Source organism: Colletotrichum lupini, chromosome 1 (assembly GCF_023278565.1).
Source record: "Colletotrichum lupini chromosome 1, complete sequence".
Classification (NCBI taxonomy): Eukaryota; Fungi; Ascomycota; class Sordariomycetes; order Glomerellales; family Glomerellaceae; genus Colletotrichum; species Colletotrichum lupini.
In genome coordinates this window covers 7,302,628-7,322,015 of record NC_064672.1, presented here as the reverse complement: position 1 = coordinate 7,322,015, position 19,388 = coordinate 7,302,628, and the positions used below count along the sequence as shown (strand labels likewise).

The 19,388-nt window shown below is 54.2% G+C and overlaps 7 protein-coding genes across 7 annotated transcripts, besides 1 other annotated feature; 4 read left to right on the top strand and 3 right to left on the bottom strand.

Annotated features, from left to right (window-relative positions):
* Nucleotides 1–1,060: 1,060 nt before the first annotated feature.
* Nucleotides 1,061–4,271, bottom strand: CLUP02_02090 (uncharacterized protein; the record flags this gene model as incomplete). Its single annotated transcript, XM_049281124.1, has 11 exons — nt 1,061–1,242; nt 1,329–2,408; nt 2,465–2,543; nt 2,604–2,858; nt 2,891–2,995; nt 3,055–3,232; nt 3,311–3,522; nt 3,556–3,628; nt 3,695–3,905; nt 3,955–4,158; nt 4,235–4,271. 11 exons carry the CDS (start codon nt 4,269–4,271, stop codon nt 1,061–1,063), a joined length of 2,616 nt encoding a protein of 871 aa, XP_049137081.1.
* An 879-nt stretch (nt 4,272–5,150) lies between these two features.
* On the top strand, nt 5,151–5,943 carry CLUP02_02089 (uncharacterized protein; the record flags this gene model as incomplete). Its single annotated transcript, XM_049281123.1, has 3 exons — nt 5,151–5,235; nt 5,513–5,576; nt 5,748–5,943. Coding segments are annotated over 3 exons (345 nt in total), but the record flags the coding sequence as incomplete, so codon positions are not given.
* A 728-nt stretch (nt 5,944–6,671) lies between these two features.
* CLUP02_02088 (uncharacterized protein) lies at nt 6,672–7,145 on the top strand (the record flags this gene model as incomplete). The annotated part of the gene is made up of 2 exons (XM_049281122.1): nt 6,672–7,061; nt 7,137–7,145. Coding segments are annotated over 2 exons (399 nt in total), but the record flags the coding sequence as incomplete, so codon positions are not given.
* A 1,622-nt stretch (nt 7,146–8,767) lies between these two features.
* Nucleotides 8,768–8,851: a sequence feature (Short protein (CLUP02_02087, UQC75433.1) was converted to a misc_feature.).
* CLUP02_02086 (uncharacterized protein) lies at nt 8,848–9,141 on the bottom strand (the record flags this gene model as incomplete). The annotated part of the gene is made up of 1 exon (XM_049281121.1): nt 8,848–9,141. One exon carries the CDS (start codon nt 9,139–9,141, stop codon nt 8,848–8,850), a length of 294 nt encoding a protein of 97 aa, XP_049137078.1.
* Nucleotides 9,142–9,911: 770 nt separating this feature from the next.
* On the top strand, nt 9,912–12,331 carry CLUP02_02085 (uncharacterized protein; the record flags this gene model as incomplete). Its single annotated transcript, XM_049281120.1, has 6 exons — nt 9,912–9,969; nt 10,205–10,217; nt 10,280–10,289; nt 10,393–11,262; nt 11,314–11,424; nt 11,477–12,331. 6 exons carry the CDS (start codon nt 9,912–9,914, stop codon nt 12,329–12,331), a joined length of 1,917 nt encoding a protein of 638 aa, XP_049137077.1.
* Nucleotides 12,332–12,457: 126 nt separating this feature from the next.
* CLUP02_02084 (uncharacterized protein) lies at nt 12,458–13,698 on the bottom strand (the record flags this gene model as incomplete). The annotated part of the gene is made up of 6 exons (XM_049281119.1): nt 12,458–12,633; nt 12,680–12,886; nt 12,940–13,017; nt 13,129–13,253; nt 13,314–13,546; nt 13,642–13,698. 6 exons carry the CDS (start codon nt 13,696–13,698, stop codon nt 12,458–12,460), a joined length of 876 nt encoding a protein of 291 aa, XP_049137076.1.
* Nucleotides 13,699–14,940: 1,242 nt separating this feature from the next.
* On the top strand, nt 14,941–18,650 carry CLUP02_02083 (uncharacterized protein; the record flags this gene model as incomplete). Its single annotated transcript, XM_049281118.1, has 3 exons — nt 14,941–14,975; nt 15,332–15,541; nt 15,674–18,650. 3 exons carry the CDS (start codon nt 14,941–14,943, stop codon nt 18,648–18,650), a joined length of 3,222 nt encoding a protein of 1,073 aa, XP_049137075.1.
* Between the last annotated feature and the right edge of the window lie 738 nt (nt 18,651–19,388).

Genomic DNA, 19,388 nt, shown 5'->3' with positions numbered 1-19,388 from the left:
CGAGGAGCCGACATGCTGTCACCCACGGGAGAGCCGCCTCCCCATATTCACCTCCTCCCCCCTACCCTCCGCATGCCAGACCCAGAAGCGACTCTCAAGCGAGTTTGTTGTTGTCCCGACGAGCAGGATGATGGGGTACCATCTCATCAGATATGATCGACAGCATGTATAGTGGGAGGGAACCATGTATTGTCAGGCAAGTCTCGCGTTCGGTTCTGCCCAAGCTGTCTACCTACTCATTGGGAAATGTAACTTCTCTCCCCTCTTCCGACGAGCCTCCGGTCTCGCTATGATGCTACCCCGAAGGAGATCGGTTTTGACGACTATCGTCCGTATGAGATTCTCATAACCCCGCAGATAAAGTCGGGGCCGCGGGTCCTACATATCAGTCTAATATCACGTCGTTGTTCTTCACCTTCTACGGTGATGCTGCTCAGGCATCAGAGGCACAGGCGCTCGCATTGATGATACCGTAGACGGCCAATGCCTCGTCTGGTCTACTCCTAGCTTCCTACTCTGAAGAATCAAGGCAAAGGCAAAAGCGAAAGCAAAAGCAAGACATGATGATATAGCCTATCGTTGAAGAAAGGAACCGAACCTCTGCAGCTCATACCGACATCGCAAACTCTTGCCTCACCGCTCGTCGAGGGGTTCACTTCCGCATCCAGAACGTGTGAAAAGCGAGGCATCCGGAGCATTCAGTGCGGGTTTGCAAAGTAAGAAAAAAAAAGGTATCATGTATTGTGACTTGGGATAAACAAGACCAAACACTTTGCGCCAGAGTAAGCCCGCCCTTGCCGCAATTTTCCGCGGTGAGGTGCTCACCAGTCGGCATCAGAGTCCCTTGCCGTTAGAAACGCCATCCGCTCTCTATATCGTATTTCTCAATCCTGAGCGGTCAACGACCATCCCCATCTCCCTCGTGCCGCGTCCACCGGGAGGACTTCCTGTTCCCAACCGTCCGTGACTGAACATCAACCACTTCTATCCCCAAAGAAGTATGAGGTGCTGCCTTTCCTAGTGATTAAGATGCCTCTTCGGTAATGCCCATGGAGGCCCATTAGGTCAGCCAGGACATCATAACTACATAATGATTGTCCGGACCGACAGAAAGATCAAGGATCCAAGAAAGAGATGCAAGCTTCCACGGCCTTGCAGCGTCAGAAAGCATCGTCTGGTGTCTGGCTTCCAACTCCAAATCTTGCGTTAGCTCGAAAGCCATGCTGTGACTGACTCCGTAGTCTTGCGACGGCATGTGGTCGAAGCGAAGTATAGTCATAGGAAAGCTATGCACTGAACGCAGCTTTACTTCCCATTCGACGTCTGACCATTCGCTCGATCCGTCGGGCCATAGTGGCCGATGAGCTCTGAAGCCTCATTCACAACACTGAGCCCAGCTGGAGCAGAGCTGTCACTCCTCGTTCTGCCGTGGCCTCCCTCACTGCTCCTTCGCCGCTGATGGACCGCAGGCGGCCGGCTCATGCCCGATAGCCCGCTCCCTGACCGGCGACGCGTATCTGCCACGGCGTCTGGGACGGGAGAAGCGGCCAACTCCGGCACATATGGCGTCGAGTCGAGTTCTTGGAGTGGCGTCCGAGTACCCGCACTGCCGTGGTCGCTGCTTGCTTCGCTGGCGTTGCTCCAATGGCGAAGATGCGCGTAGGTTCCTTGTGAATCCGTGCTTCCGCGATGGAGTCCGACCCACGCGCTCGATCCCTGGCTTGCGCGCTGACTCCTGTCTGGCGCCACGTCGAAGTAGCCTCCTGTATATGCTGAGTCGTAGCTAGCGTGTCGATCGGACCCTGACCCTTGCGGTACTGCCTGATAGTCACCACCGGACCCCGGCGTGCCGCGATATGGAGGCGTGAAGTCGGCAGTCGTATCGGAATCATATCTGCGGTGTGATGGCCGAGGAGACATCATGAGCGGGTCTATGCTCAAATCATCAACCTCTGATGGTGTTGGCTTGAACTCATACATCGAAGGGCGTGACTTAGCCCCTGAAGAGGTCCCCTTGTTGCTCGTCTCGACTGCCTGGACAACCTTGTTGAGGTGCCGAATGATGATCCACGCAGTCACCAGCACAATAATGAGCAGGCCAACTCCTCCAGCCACGATACCCGCGATTTGCCCCGAAGTCAATCCATCACTGTTGCCATCGCCGCTCGAGATAGGTTGCTCTTTTGGAACAGTGCTCGGATAGTACTTGAACACAACTTGGTCCGGGTCGCTCGCCCCTGTTGCTACTATTGGCGCCGTGGTAGGTCTTGAGGGAGTTAGAACAGCAGTTGCGGTTACAGTCGTGGTTATCGCCTGCGCGGCGTCATTCGTCGTTGTAATCGTCGTCGTCTCCGTGACAGTTGAGGGCTCCGTCGAGTAGCAAGCGCTTACGGCGCAGCCCAGTCCGTCTCGACAGCAGCCGTAGCTCAAGCTAGCTGGGCATAAGTAGTAACTCGCCGGACACGACTGAGAGTATATGACTCCAGACGCTGGAACGCAATTTGAGCCTCTTTGACACTGATATCCTTCTGGGCAACAGCCGCCTGGGCAAAGTGTGTCAGCTCACGATTCCAAGACAGGTACTGGGAACCAAATCAACTCACCTCCCAAAACCGTGTTACATTGGTAATATCCAGGTTTTCCTGCGCAAGTCTGCGCTGCACTTGTGGTCGCATAGCAAGAATCCGTCGCGCATGCATAGCCTGAAGCGCAACACCCTCCATCCAAGCTTGACGGGCAAGCAGAGTATCCGGTCGCACAAGTTGTTGTGCCCCTTCGATTGAGGTCGTGAAAGACCGTGACGTGTGCCTTCTCAAGGCGGTGCACCCCATCTCGTCTCTTGAATTCCGCCCCCTCGACTGCCCTGACCAGCAAGTCAACCCCCAAGTACAGCACGCAAAGCGAGCAAGCTGTCGCCCTCATGGTGGTGGCGGTGATCGAATGAATAAGCACAATAGTTGAGCGGTGCAACTGGATTACGGGATTCGCCAATCATCTAAGATCCTTCGGATCAGCGAGCGTTTTGTCGAGAGTCTTGAGCGTGGTTAATCGAACGAAGGACAGCGCAAGGTTCTTGAGAGATCGGCGGCGGTGTAAGGAGTGTTTGGAAGATCTTTCGACTCGAGTAATTTGAAGAGCTGGCCAGGTCGTTTGTGAAGAGGGTAAGTTATGCTGGTGCCTTGAGGCGTGAGGAGGATCGAGATGACCCAACCGCAGGTGTGTCTCCGGGGGGCTGAGCGGGTGTGTACAGCACAGCACCGAACCACAAGCAGTCACACCCCACGATATAATAATCGGCGATCGGGGGCACAGCAGTAGGGCTGAGGGACGACGAAGACGGAGAAGTGATTGAATAAAGCGCGTGTCGTTCACTTGAAACCCCGTCGGCCGTATAGCTCGCGCTGGCAGCGTCAAGTTGAACTCGATACCGCGCGTGCGTGTCTGTCTTCTTTTCGCTAGGTATGATCGACCCGACAGCGGGTGGATGCAGATGAAGATGGAAGAGAAGAGGGCGATCATGGACTGTTTGGGAGGGGAATGGACGGATTCCTAGACTGCGGGCATGTGTGACGGGAGGGCCTTGGCTCGCAGCTGGCTCCACGGGGGCATCTCTGGGATGATGGGATTTCTAAAGTGGCTTTTTTGTCAGAGTGTCAGCACTCTGGATAACGGGCTTGCCCATAATAGGAGAAACGAGGGGTGATATTCTCCCAATGGGAAGTGCGTAAAGTGCAGTCCCAGCCTCTGGTAAGCCACGATAGCACCATGGAGGAAGACCAAGGTGGAGGGGTATTTGAGAAATGGCACTTTGTCTGGTTGCTCTCGATCACCGCCACTGCTGCGAGTATGCTGGGCGCGACTGGTCTCAGACTCGGGGAGCGAATAGAAACGAAGCAGCTGACGACCTGGTCGGACATTGTATGCGGTGATGCGGCACGACAATGCCTGTCTTACCGTCCAGAGTGGGCATCGTGTGGTGAGAATGTCGAAGGCCACCAATAAGATGAAGGCGTGAGCTGCAAGTCAACGACAAGCAGCCAACAGGAGTGGCAGCTCGAAGGAAAACAGGCTGGGAAGCAAGCGTGCAGAGCGGCGGCTCGTCGCTGGAAGAGCTCGGGACGTAGATGCGAGTGGACAGCTTGTTGGCGATGCGCATATCTGGGATTGCTGTCTGCAATGTTTTCCGTCCTTGGTCGTCTCAGGGGGCTGTCTCCAAGAGAATGCGACACTGAACCAACACCAGCGCTTCCATAGCCAACGACAAACAGCATCGGACGATGGTTTTTACGTCCGCAGCGACGCGCATTCATACAGCTGCTTCTCTCCTGCGGCCCAGACTTCTCGAGACGGCATATGCAGATATCCCACAATATCTATTTGTGAAGATAAGATGTCCAGTGAGGCTAATCATCACTCGATGAAACCCACATGTCGTCGAAGCCCTGGCTAGACATGGCCTACACAATGGCCTTCATGGGCGGGCCAGCGTCTTTGAAGGAGCTAGTCAATATCCGAGCCACAAGGATGGCTGCATATCCCAGTAAACAGAAGCAAGACATCGATTTGGGGCCCCATGTTGATGCTTGCAGATTCCCCGTGTCTCACGAAACAACGGCACCCCGTGCATCAACCGGGCCTACGAAGCAAGGCCAAGGCTGTGAGCGAGTCTGGTGAAGAAGACCTTCCATTGTGAACTTGCACTCAAGTCGAAATTCTTTGATACACTCTTGTCTCGACTCTTGAAGGGCGAGCTGCGATCTCTCATGGCAAAGTGGCGGATGAAGTCGACGTTGTTTGGCACGGACCTCGCGTCTGGATGATGCAGAGTATGGGATGAAAAAAGAAAGTTGCAAACAAGCGAACCATCCACTCGGATCTAGTTTGGTCATCAGATGAAAACTTGAGAATTGAGAGGTGTGCTGTTGTTCGACCAGAAGCCTACCGAGTATTCAGAATGAAACCTAAGCGGACTCGCCAACTACCTGACGGCTTAAATCTAATGGCAGGAAGACTATCTGTATCTGGCTCGAGGAAACACTATGAAAACCGAGGCGGCGGATGAATGCCTGATGCTCGGTGAGCTTCCCTGAGCTATCGATGAAACTGAGAGACACTGAGATTCGGAATGGTGTTTTGTTTGCTCCTCGCGGCAACAAGATGCAGAAGGCAAGCTGCTTGGCTTGAGTTCTTCCAAGAAGGCACGCGCCCGACGGCAGAGTCTTGGTGCCGGAAGAGGTACGTACTTGTCGACTTTTTATAAGTCACCTCAGGCACAACGGCATGGCAGCGGCAGCGGTGGAGAATGGAAGGAAAGAGGGAAAGCCCATGATTGCCAATCCCATGGACTACGGAGTATTGCCAGTGACCCAAGTCCCAACGGCAGGAATATAAACTGCGTGCCTGCCTGCACTGGAGGTAGAAGGGGGAGAAGATCGGCGTGATCACCGATGGAAACGAGCGAGGAAGGCGTGGACACGGCGTGGGAGCGGCAGGCACACAGCAAAAGGTGTAGGTAACTTAACCGACTGTACCTTCCTCGATCTGGATAGTCTTTTGCCTGAGGCACACAGAGTGAGGTACGAAGTACCGATGAATGGACACCTAAAGAGCGGAAAGAGCAGACACGCCGCAAAAATGCAGGTGCGGACTTCCCGTCCACGTGTGCTTCCCGTTTCCCGTGTCCTGCCCGTAGGTATCCAAAGGATTGCTCGCACTTTCCTTAAAGTTTGATCTTCGTACACCTGTAGTGTCCATTGGTTCGTTGGTGTGTTGGTGGGAGGCAGCAAGAGCAGGAGCGAGTATGGGGCAACCGTGCCGTGCTTGCCTCCCATCACCAGTCTTCACGGTTCACCAGACTTCCATGCAGCCTTAGGCAAGACATGGTTGGATTCCCAGGACCTGCGGAATTGTAGATACTCTCGTCCTTGGGCAAGACAAATCTAGGAATAACACTTCTCCTTCCCTTACCTAACAAGGACCAAGTTCCAGCCCTTGGCGAGGAACGACGACTCCACAGCAATATCGACGGAAGAATGGCGAAAAAGAGGGCAGAACTTTTGCTCTTTGCTTAGTCCCAGCCCCCAATGCGATTGGACAGCGCGAGGGAAACACCGTCGGCGGGAACCTCTCCTTGTCAGTGGGCTCGCGGAGTCGAATCGTCCGCCTGAGGTGGGCTCTGGTCCCTTGAAGTTCCTTTATGACCCGCCGCCCAGTCCTCGTCTCCATTCACGCTGGATGCTCCCGCCGATTGCCCGCAGCCCGACACTTCCTTCAAGAGTCCCCAGAATATCGACAGGACGCTCCGCTGATCAACCGCTACAAGTTCTACTTTGGGAGACCTTCCCCGGATTCGTCTCATCTTTTGTCTTCGCTTCTGTCTTCGCTTCTGACTTTCATCAGAAAGACAAGCCAAACTTTGCCCTGTGGTTGGTCTGTACCTCAGTGCCGTCAGTACCTGGCAGGGCATGGGCAATGGCAACTATTTACGAATCCACGGGGGTCTCTAAGAATGCGATACATTAGGTGCCAGCTTTCCCCAATTCGCAGCCACCCAAGCAGCTCAAAGTACATGCTACTACCGTTCCTCTTGAGACTTACCTTGCAATCTACAAGATACATCTTTCTACAGCCCAAGTACGAGCCTCGACTTCGTGTTCTGTCCAGCTGAGGCAGACAAAACACCCAGAAAGATCGCCTTGACCGCTCAAGTCGCTCCCCTCACCGACAACCCCCTCATCCTGCCACTAACAAGCGTCGCAACCCGCACCCAGGATCCCGTCAGCCCGCCTCTCCTCCGTCACCTACCGCCTGGCACCAATCTCATCCTGCGCCATGTGGTAGCATCGGAGACACGAGGTCCATCTAGGACTCTGGGTCTTACCCAACTGGAAAGGGGCTGGAAGCCATCGAGAACATCGTCACAACCACCTAGTCTGTGTCATCTCCAGACTCCAGGCACGCTACCCCATGGCTTGGACGGATCAACGGTGGTTGAGGGCTCGGAGAATGCGGGGAAGAAAACCTTCTTCATCACTTGGCGGCCTGCCTCTAGGATCATGGGTGTGTGTGTGTGTGTGTGTGTGTGTGTGTGTGGTTGTGTCTGCGTCTCAACCACAGCTAACCTCCCGAGCTAACATGGCGCTTGAGTCGTGTCGTCACAAGCGTGTGCCTGGTCGAATGCTTGCGTTCAGTGAGAAAGAGGCAAAAAGGAGCAGGGCCATCGAGGACACATACAGAGCTTGGCACCCACGCATCCACGCACCCTCAGATCGTCCACCTGCATTCAGACCAACTGCCCTCGCTGATTGCCGTCAGGCGCTCGACATCCTAACAAATGGCAATACTCGACAATGTCACAGTCCAAGTCCGACTAACAGGCTGCCAGCCAGTTCATGACCCCTTGCTACACAATAATTACGGCCCGCGGGAAATGAATCAAGCAGTGGCCATCTCGGTTCCGCTGGTAGACTGAAGGACGACACCGCGCGGCGGCGTGGCTCGATTGGTGGATAGGCCAACAAAGTCAAGTGACTCAATGCATTCTTTTCCAACCCAATTAATCAACGCAACCGCAGCCCTGGCGACACTACGGAGACAACCAGTCGTGCCAGTCGTGCCAGTCGCCAATTACAGCACTGCCTTAGGCGGAGCTCAAGTCTGGCTGCTGGCAAAGAATCAGAGTTCCGAGCCGTCTGAACGACTACGCCATTTAAACTTTGCCGGTTGCTGCAGGGTCCAAATCACAGGTACCGATGGTATTCGTCCACTGACAATCGAAGTTTGTGAGACCTGCAAGGGAGATGCGAACATCACCAGGCCTCAGGCAATAGTGGCAATGCAGATGGGCGACCATTTCGCATCAACAAGGAGGAATGACGTTTCTGGCTCGCTACCGGAAGGAATGCGGCAGAAGCCTGCAGAGCCGTTCACGAGCCGGAACAGTTGTGGTAGGTTCAGCGACTAGCCGGAGCTTGGAAGCAGCAGAAGCGTCTCCTTAGCTTCGTTTCAAGCTGGGATGACCGTATACGAACTTTGCAAAGAACGCTATTCCGCGCCACCTTCTCATTCTGTTCTATTTCTGCCCTATTCGGCTTGCGGTGGTTGACAAAGCACGCGCTTCTGGCAGCTGGCATCGGACATTGACACAATGGCAATCAAGTCCCGGGGGCGCGGCATGGCAGCTAGGTATGGCAGATGCCTTGCAGCAACAGGCCAGTCACCATGACGAAGTACCGGACGGAACATTTCATGAGCTGCGTCGGTTCCCTGAGTTCACAAGACCATGGAGAAGCAGAACTCGAAGAGGGAAATCGGTAGCATTAGGGTCGACCCGAATCGTCACGGCACAAGATTGCACCTCGTCGTGTTCTGGCTGAGCTCGAGAGAGTACGGATACATGGACGCTACGAGACAGCGCCTCCCGAAGGCTCCCCTGTTCAGATGCCATCCCTCAAGAACACACACATTAACAAATAATTACCAACCAGCATCTACCCTGTCATGGGGCAGCCCCCCTTTACTCCAACATCCAGACAGGTCGCCGTACCTACATTGCTGTAATCCCATAGCTCTTCAGGCGTTGCTCTCGCTCACACCTCGCAGGGAAACCCTTCCTCACGGCTACCAGTGACCACACACACACACACACACACACACACACATACCCAGATAGAAAGAGAATCACCTTTACATCTGCCACCAACGGGGAACAAGCACAGACACCGGTGCACCACCATCGAGACTGGACTGGAGCCAACGGGCTGCAGACATGTCGACCGAGATTGTGACACCCATCTCCGCACCAAGAATCGCCGCTGTAACCCCGCAAATTTCTCCACCTTTCTGCTTCTAGCACATCTTAGTCTCCCAGGATCTCTTGGTCACGATGTGCGTGATGGCAGCGGTCTTGTCAGCATTGGGAAGGACGCCGCCATCGCCGGCTCTTGGGCTGCGGGCCTTGGGTACTCGCTCGGTACGCCAGCGCGACTTGGGATTCGACATTGACCTTGGTCCATTTTGGTGGCTTTTGGGGACGGGCAGGCTTTGTTGGAGAAAAAATCGCGAAAACGCCTGGTTGAACGAGCCTCTTTGCCCATTTGCCTCTTGAAGGTTCTCGCCGTCTCGGATTCTGCCTCCTTTCATTCAGTGGTATTTGAGCTGGCTCGCACCCAACATCTCACTTGACTCGCACGAGTGCTCCTTCGACTCTTCTCTCCCCTTTCTCCGCCCTCTCCAAGTTCCCCATATCTCGCCGTTCTGCTACAGTCTCCAGAGGCACCGTCTCCATCCCCATCCCCCACGCCCTAAGAGAACGGACCAACAATACGCATTCGTCTTCACCTCAGCACATCAGCCCCCGGCCCCTGGCCCTCCCAGCTTGCGGCCCCGTCGAAAAAGGGCGAGAACAGAACCCAGGAAGAGAGAAAAGCTTTCCTCGTTAAAGCCCGTTTACCCTCGGCACCAGACCGACAAATCGATTCTTAAACAGAAGGCAAGGCGTATTAGGCTGGAACAGAGTCAAGGGGGGAAAAAGAGACGAGGGAAATACCCACTACACAGACTTGGTCGACTTCCCCCAGTCCCCACGAGCTTCTCGATTCTACCTTATTCACCCCTCCATCCCATAAGGCACCACCAGCAAAACCAGCACCGCCTTGCGCCCGCTGGCCCCGACCGTCACCTTTCACTGCGGGACCCTACCCGACATCGTGAAAGCCTGTCTTCGTTCGTCTTCTAGGCCAAGTAGCCTCGGTCCACACACTCTTACCGCAGGCCTTCTCCCTTCTCTCCGTGCGTGATGTAGGTGTAGGGCAACTTCGTCCATATACCACATCTTTTGAGAGAAACACAACTCCGGCAATCTTGAAAACCGCCATGCCTGTGCGCGCCACAGGTTCCAGCTCTTGAGCATCATGTTACTGTATACTAAACTCGCCCCGCCAAAGGCTCCCAAGAGACGATCCAGATCAGGTGAGTTGATACCTAAACGCTCTGCTGTTTGCCTCCGCTTTGTTTCCTCCCGCCCCCAGCCAAGTGGTCCTCGTTTGGGCCAATTCACTGCCCCGAATGCGCTTCGCTATTGCCGCTCGAATGGCTTCGTGATGCTGCCCCAGATCTCGCACCCTTTTATTCCGTCATGACGCACTTGCCTTTACTGGCCATATTTTGAGCCGATCTCTGACATGAACTCATTTGCCTCATGCAGGATGTACTTATTGGTGAGTCAACCCCTCCCTTCTCACTGTTTTGATCCGAGCTCCTTACTGACTTCGTTGAACAGCAAAGAAAAGGTACGAGCCTCCCCATTCGGAGAACCGATTGTCCTAGGATCGCGGCAGCAGCCCCTCCAAATAACCCATCAAACGGTTCTAACTGTGATTTTCTCGCCTGCAGAAAAAGAAATGCGACGAATCCCGCCCGCAGTGCTCTCGATGCGCCGAGCGTGGCCAGGAATGCTCTTACGAACCAGTCAAGCCTCGACAACGCAAGAAGCGTGATTCCATTGCCGGTTTCGGTTCTGACACAGCATCTTTCACGAGCGGAAGCGCCCTCATTCGACGATATTCAGCACCCGATGCGGCCATTAGACATTGGAAGGAGGAGGCTCTTGACGACGAAGACGATGGAGCGGTGGAGGAGGCCATTCTAGAGGAACCGGAAGACAGTGCCGACCCGCTGGCCTACGACTTCAAGAAGATGTTTGGTCTGCATCAGGACAAGGACGACGCTCCGCTGATCTCTCCGGTGGATTCTGTCGCTTTCAATCTTTCATTGGAAGATGCAGACGAGGAGATTATTCGCCGTCGCTCCGTGCAGCAGGATGCAATTCAAAATCTTGCAGTCACACGAGCTCAGCGCCACCCGGACCTGGCCATGATAGCGCCTGTCCCAGTGGCATCGCCGCGTCTCGAGTTCCTGTTCCCGACGTTCTCCGAGTTCTCGGAACGGCCAAACCGTCGAGCGTTAGTTGATCACTTTACCAACGTCATGTCACACCTCATAGTCCTGCGAGAGACGGAAGCCGGAAACCCGTTCCAGCAACTTGTGCTGCCGCTGTGCCACCGGAGCAAGACCGTCACAAACGCTATCTACGCACTCGCGAGTGCGCATTTGGAGAACAGAGGCTGCGGTCACACGGAAGAAAAGGCGGTCTATTTCCACAACCAAGCCATCCAAGGCCTGGCTCGGTTGATTGAACTCGGCGGGGAAGCAAACAAGAACGAGCTTTTGGCCACGATCATGTTGCTCGTCTATTATGAAGTAGTAAGTTTTATTGCTTGCAACGTCTCGACCTCTTACCTAATTGATCTATAGCTCGTGCAACAAGGCCGGTCCAATATTGTTGATGGTCATCTCAAAGGTGCCATTGCAATTATGAGCGGTAGCAGTGACAACACCGACCCGACCACCGCTTTCCTCGAACGCGTAAGTTTCCTGCATCCCGGTCCGTGTAATGTTTGGCTGACCCTTTTGTCAGGCATTCCGTTTCTACGACGTTATTGCTGCGCTTTCCTTTGGCACAGCTCCCCTCTCCACCGCACCAGCGACAGGATGCCTTATCCCTTTCCCACCGGTTGATTCTCCTACCACTTCGCCTCTCAACTCTGTCGATACGTTGCTGGGCTTCTCTACAACGCTTTGGCCTATTATCCATCGCCTCTCGAACCTTCTCGCCCTCAAGACCGAGCTCCAGACAGCCATTACCAACGGCCAGCTCACAAAGGTCGCCGTCCTACGCTCCGAATTCGAGACCACTTCGGACGCAATTGAGCACGCACTCAAGCAGTGGCAGCCCAGCTTTCCTCCGGGTTTCTCACCAGACACGATGGACGACCTGAGCTCAGATGAGCCTGATGTCGTTTCTGAGCGCGCACGCCTGCATTCGATTCTCAACAATGCCCTCGCTTACCGCCACTCTGCGTTTGTTTATCTCTACCGCAGCATCTACGGATACCCGAGACAGCATCATCTTGTTCAGCACCACACGCATACGGCACTTAGTCATTGTGCTGCAACAGTCAATCACGCCGGACCCATGGCGGCTCTTTTGTGGCCACTGTTTGTGGCAGCATGCGAAGCCATCAGCCCGAGCGACCGACAACTAGCCCGGCAGGCTTTTGTGGCTGTTGAACGCCGGCAGGGCATGACGAACATTCAGCGCGCGTGGACAATTGCGCAAGAGGTCTGGAGGCGGGCAGACATGATTGACGACCATGCCGCGTACGAGGATCATGCTATTGGAATGTCTACACCTGGCCAACGGCTCGGTACAGGGGCTGACTTGTGGAGACGTGTTAGCGAGGACATGGGCGTCACGATTGTCTTTGGGTAGAGGGACGCAGCCCGTCGTCTCTTTGGATGCGGACTTGTCCATCATCACCGCCCACCGTATATAGTATGGAGTCATCGATGAGATCGAACGTAATGAGCAAAGACAGGCATATCAGGGAGGTGTGGTTTACACAAAAAAAACTTCTATAGGGGCGGGGGTCAACGGTAATATGGCGGTGGTTTCGGCGCTACCGGTTCTTTTGAAGTTGCACATGAGAAAGCAGTATTTCAAAGGGGGCCAACCAGAACGGCATGCGTGTTTGCGGGACAAGGAGTTTATCTGAGATTTTACGATATCATCACCTTGTAGTAGGCGTTAGTTAATCCAAGTTACTCTTCATTATCTGACCTATCTTGTATGAGACAACTAGGACCGTGACTGTGGGCTGCTGGCTGGGCTTTGTGTCCCAGATTGAGCCGAGTGAGGGTTTACCGCCCAGTCTCTGGGTTCCAATAGTACCGTCACTGGTGGCACCAGCCCGCGCGGGCTTCCCGTGGTTGCCGAAGGCGCAAGTGGGCTGACGCGGGCCTCGGGGATCTGGGGTAAAGCGGGTCACTATTGATGTGGTGTGGGCAAGGAGGGTAGGAGAGGGGAGGGGAGGGGGATACCGGCATGAGTCTGAGTAAGTCTGGTTGGATATCTGGTGTACCCCGTACGTGAGACAACATCGCCCGGACTTTCACTTTCTGATGCATGGTCAGATGAGAATACCACATTAAGGGTTCTTGAGGTTCGTTGGAGGTTTGTATGGATTGTATGAGTGAGGCTGGTGTGGTTGTGAGAGGCACAGAGGGTACGGCAGATGGGGGAGAAGAGGAAGGTGGTTCTATGAGTGCGTTTTGGTACCGGTGGTATGGACTTGGCGACAGGAGAGACGTGAGGGGAGTTGAGTTCTTCAAACATGGGGATTCTGATAAGTGATCTAAGCAAGTGCCGACGCATCGGATACTTTCAGGGTGAGGCGGGGGAAAAGTCTCCAAACTCGCGGTGGAAGTAACTGCCTGAAGCGATACACTCCGACATGAAAGCCTCTCTCCCTCTCGGCACCTTCCTTTCGATGGGGTAGTCAGACTTGATTCCCTTGACCGATATGTCCGGCTTTTGCAAGCGGTGAGACTCGGTGGACGGCAGCTTGAGAGAGAGAGAGAGAGAGAGGGGGGAGAGAGTTTGGAAGATGGCGTGTGTGAGTGGATGGCCATTTTGGTCAGTTATCAACTACCATTGATGAAGCCTGAGTTGGTAATCTTTCGGACCAAACCGCACGAGGCTATGCCCAAGTATGCGAGATTCCCTGAATGAATTACGGATACAAGTGATAGGTGTTGAACTGGGCTTGGCTCGTGTCTTGTCGAGATTGCTCGGCCCATGGCAATGTGCTCACTTATACCTTTTCTGCCCAGTAGCCACGCTTCTTCTCGGAGGAAACAGCCCCTCACTTTTTACCAAGACAAGAATCAAGAATGCATCAGAGAAGTGATTACAGAGTAAATGAATGTAAGGACGGACCCGAAGACGCGGAGACTGGTGAGATGATTGATGATCATCTCATGCGGATGCCGACTTGACGGATGACGGGACCCAGTTTTTCGTGCTTTCCATTGCTTCGGAATTGCTGTGTGCGGGAAGGTGCAGTTGTCTGTGATCACAACACAATTTGAGAAGGCAGGAAGGAACCTTCCATTCTCATATCTGGAGAGCTCTTTCCTCCGTGGATTGAACACTTGTCACAATAAGGATGGAAGGAGCATAGGCAATTCAGAATAAGGTACCCCAGGACGGATTTCTCCTTTAATTAAATTGGTTTGTCATCTTACAATATGCATCGGATGGAAGCATTAATTGAACGGTTTCCCTCCGCTGTTCTCCCTCGACCCGACAGGACCCCCCCCCCCCCCCCCCTCCCTGGTCGACGCCGCATCCTGCGTCTCCCACCACCCACCAACCACCCATCACCCATCCATCCCACCTTCACCCCCGATCGCTTTTCCCCGTCTTCCCCGAACACCAACAGTCCATCATCCAGTCATCCACCAGCCCAGTCCACCGCACGATCGCTCTCCCGAAATCCCGTCCAAAGAACGACGAACCACAACCACACAACCTGTCCTGCGCCGCCCTCCGATGCCAATCTAAGACAAGACGAGACAAGTTCGAACGACGCCGAGCGTCCTCGCCTACGCCTACCCTACGCCATACTCCCACTTGATACTCCGTACCCATCAACATCGTCGTCGTCGTCTGCGCCTCTCCCGACCGCCTTCATCCCCCTAGTGCCCCCAACATTCCCCCCTCCCCTCATTCTTCCTCGCTCGTCTTCGTCACCCCCTTCCTCGGTTGCCTTCCCTCCTCATCTGCCGCATTGCCCAGTCACCATTCACCACCACTCACCAAGCCAGCCCGTCCAAGGTTGCTGATCTTTTTCTGCCCATCTGCTTTCTTTCCCCCTCCCATCCCATCCTATCCCGTCATCTCATCCCCCCTTTCTTGGTGGTCTAATTAGTGCAGGTAACCCGTCCGTTGCCACCTCTCACTACTTTCTTTTTATCCCCCTCCTCGGGACGGGATGAAACGGCCATGTTTCTACGTTGCACGACTACGGCCCTCAAGACATGTCCATTTCTTCCATGACACTTCCCGCCGCCATGTCCCACCTCCATCCAACACACATTTGACTTCCGTCGCCCGATCCCTCAGCTGAAGCTTGAGCCCTACCCGCCTGGATCTGGAGCTACAGCACCGCGTCTCCACCAGAACCCCTTTACATCCTGCACAACCCAAGCTTTCCCCAAGGCACGCCGCACCTATCTAATACCTAGCACTCTGCCCCGGAAGCTACACCCCGGTTTAAGCAACCCGCTACAAACTTCCGTCGCCCCTCAGAGCCGGGAGACACCTGCCATCTCCACCCAGGCCTGACCTGACTTGGAGGCCCAACGTGGATCACTCTCCGCTGCTCTGCTGCTGCTGCGCCCGCTGCCGTTCTGTCGCTACGCAGTAAAGTCCTTTACTGCTGGTCTGGTCCCCTTCTGACCCTTTCAGTCATTCTCCGCCCACTGCAGCGCAGCATCATGCTGCGTCGCTATTGAGAGGTTCCTTCACCTTGCGCGCCATGACCTCCATCGTCAACGGAGCGACCCCCGCGCCCAAGCAGATCCGCTTCGTCACAAACCAAGGCCATCCGCCATCAAAAAGACGCAGGATCAACGCCGCGTGAGTTTTTCTCCTTTGCTGCTCCTCTGCTAGTCGTTGCGGCTGGTGCTGTTTTCCTTGGCACAGTTACTGCATGTCTGCCCGTGAATCGTTTTTTGTATGCAGAAGCTAACCTGACTCGGCCTTCGACAGATGCCTGACCTGTCGCAAACGAAAGACGAGATGCGCCGGCGAGCGCCCCAGCTGCTCAACTTGCGCCAAGAACGGACACACCTGCTTGGGGTATAATGAAGTGATTGAGAAGAAATCTTCAAGTGGCGCCATCGCCACCCGAGATCCCCACCATGACGAGGACGACGACGTAGAGGAAGACGAGGACGAAGACGAACATATCCGGGAAGAAGAAGGGGGAAACCCCGACAAGAGGAAGCATGGAAAGAGCACCGCTACCGGCCGGCGCCCCTCTGGATTCAAATCAGAAGGCGAACAAGCCCCAAGGAACGTTGTCGACACCAATGCGGGCCACTCGCCGACCTTCCTGCGACGTTCGTCAGAACATAGCTCTCGTGAACAAGACCAGAGCTCTCGACCTCGACGACCCTCACATCCTCGCGCAACATCCTTCTCCGATGATGCACGCAGTACCCAGAGCCGCTCTCCTGTGTCGCATCATACAGAGCGTCACAGGGTGCCCTACTTTCGCTACTTTGGCCCGACAGCCATCGTTCCCGGCTACAAGCAGATGGTGGTGTCCGTACGGGACCGCAGACGAAGTACTGGCGGCTCTGCTGGGGCTACATCTCCAAGCTCGGGTTCCAGTGTAGTTCAGTCTATGGGAATGGCTCTGTCAGGTATACCTCAGCATGAAGAGGTCGCCGTTGCCGACGAGGACCTACCAGTCTACGATCCCAACGACCCTGCGCCAGTCCATCCTCTAGTTCTACACCTAGTCAAAGTCTTCTTCTTGCATTTGGGCTGCAATTATCCTTTCTTGAAGGAGGGTAACTTCACCCGCATGGTCAAGGAGAAGCGTGTTGAGCCTATTCTTGTCGACGCTGTGTGTGCGTTGGCCGCCCGGTTCTCCGACTCGCCACAACTCGGGCATAGCAAAGACGAAGAGGCGTCTCATGCCGAACAAGGCCAGTTCTACGCCCACAGAGCGAAGGCTGCCACTGTCGACACTTTCCCCTGTCCGTCTGTAGGCGCTGTTCAGGCGCTTTTGATGATGGCGTACGAAGGTTTCGGGGCAGATCAAGACAGTGCTCTGTGGATGTACTTGGGCCTGGCCATTCGCATGGCCGTCGACCTGGGCTTGCAGAAGATGGTCGGCGTGATATATCAAGGTGAAAGAGACCCCTGGTACACTCGCCACGGAGACCAAGCGAGCAGTGATGCGGGAGCAACCGACGGTCCACAAGAGGACGACAACGGACTCACCCGCGAAGAGCAGCTCGAGGTTGAGCAAGAACGTACCGATACGTTCTGGGCTGTTTTCGTTCTTGACAGAGTAATATCTTCTGGAACAGGCAGGCCTGTGACAATTCGTGATGACGACTTTGAATTGGCTCTGCCAGTATCAACTCTTGACCCGGCATCGGGCTGGCCTGCCCCTTTCCCCGTCTTCATCCAGATCATCCACCTTTACGGCCGTGTATCCGACGTTTTGAACAATATTCGCAACGCAAATGATCTGACCTCGGAGAAATGGGCAAAGCTTTCGCGGATGGAGCATGAGCTAACGAAGCTCTACCAAAAGCAAGATCCCCGGCTACACTTCAGCGTCTCCAATTTCAAGACGTACTTGAAGTTGGGGCAGGGCACAAACTTCATTCTTCTTCACTTCTGGTTCCATGCGCTCATCATTATCCTGCACCAACCTACTTTGCTGACCCCCTTTGGCTCGTTAAGGAGCACACATCAGCTTCTACCTAACAGTCGCGAGCTTTCCATGTCTAGCGCCAAGACGATCGCCGATATTCTCGCCTTTGCAGAACTCATCGACCCCAAGAGCTTCATAGGAAACCCGTTCACATCCCAGCCCATGTACATTGCTGCATGCGCTTTCTTAATGGAATCTATCGCGAACGCCTCGAACCCCACGTCGAGAGAAACATCTCCGCCAAACGAGCCTAAGATGGAGGGTCAGAGGCAAAAGTCATCCTCGCACGAGCAAAGAATGTCTACTAAGCACTCTCTCCTCGCGTCGGCTGCCAACCAAAATTACTCTCGTTGCTACAAGAGCCTCCAGCAACTGCATAAGTACTGGGGCGGAGTCAAATACATCCTTACAGCGCTCGACCAGAAGTCCAAGGGGATATGGGACTGCGAGACGTACACCAATGAGGAGTACGAGGGCGCCCGACTGCCTCGCCGAGGCTCAATCGGCGGGCGTTTCCCACATCCATCGACACCCAACATGCCGCCAATAGCTTGGTCCCTCACGGGTACGACAAATTCACCAAACTCAAGCCTAACGCTCATGTACCAGAACATGCATGCCAGTCAGTCTGGCCATCACGGCTCCATGCAACCTCAACAATCCAACATTCTCACATCTGCGCCTACGCCACCTGGGAACATGACATATGACCCAATCCGCCAGAGCTTGCCCGAGACGGCTCCCCATTCCATCTTTGCTACTGCATATCCCCAACCGGTTGTTTCTGCCATGAGACAAACGTCACGTTCTCACCACGCGCAACGCTTGTCGACGTCATCCATGAGCCCTCCTAATCAAGGAAGAGGCCATTTGCAGTTTGAAGGCATCCAGGAAGAGCAAAATTCACCCCCAACACGCCATGCCGGGCCAATTCTAGCTGCAACTTCGCACCCTCAGCAACCGACGTCTTTCACACCTTCGTCACACAACTCGGCAGGATATGACCACTCCATGATGCCATCGGTCTCGCCATCTGGCAATATGCACGATGCGGTATCGCAACAGCATCATACCGGGCAGCACATTGCTTTCGATCCTACATACGCCAACGCGACGTACTCCTACCTTGGGCAAGGCATGGGTCCCATCACGGATGTCATCACCTTTGAGAACCCGATTGATATTGGAGCGTTGGGGTTGCCAAACGAGATGATGCCACCATGGTTGGAATATCTGCCTGGAGATGTTTTGGGCCTCTTTGAAAACAACAATATGGACCCAGGCTCATAGGTCACTCGCTATCTTGTTGATATAACCGGAATTACCATCATCTACGGTCATGTTGCATCTTTTTGCCGTTCCACAGAGCTGGACTGTCATTTTACATATACCCTCAGAAGTACGATCAATCGGCATACTACGAGCCGGGACTTTGTTGGGCGACAAAAATCTAGGTGTTGGAATGGGAACGAAAAGAGTTATCGGCGGGCAATGTTTTGCAATATATCCAATCATTTGATGATAACGGTCTGAGATTTGGTACAGCCTTCGGGCTGCATAGTGTTCAGCGTTGCTCAAATGCATTTTTGGCGGCTGTATTATTCATTCCGAGTTTGTATTTCTAATGAAGGCAGGTTTTTTCAGCGTGTTTTCTTTTTTACAACATTGTCTCTGGAACACCATTGGTATTGGGGAATCAAAATTCATGATATTGATACAGGAGCACTGTGAACTTCAGTTCGATTGCTTTGATAGACGTCTCGAGCTGACTTCCATACCTGTTCAGGAAGGCTTTACGTTTGTCGGTAGTCGGCAGTTTACCCGGAGGCATCGGAGCAGCGGAGTCGGAAGATGCTTGGTGGCTGGGTGCAGCCGGAGAGCTTCCCGAGCTTACCTCATCCGCTAGAAGGGTAGGCGGGAAGATGGCGAATTTTGAGTCATGATGGAGGGCGGCTCTGATGCAGCCGTCGAAATCTACACCAACCCGGGCATCGCAACGATGTTTCAGGGACGTAAGATGTATGGAAC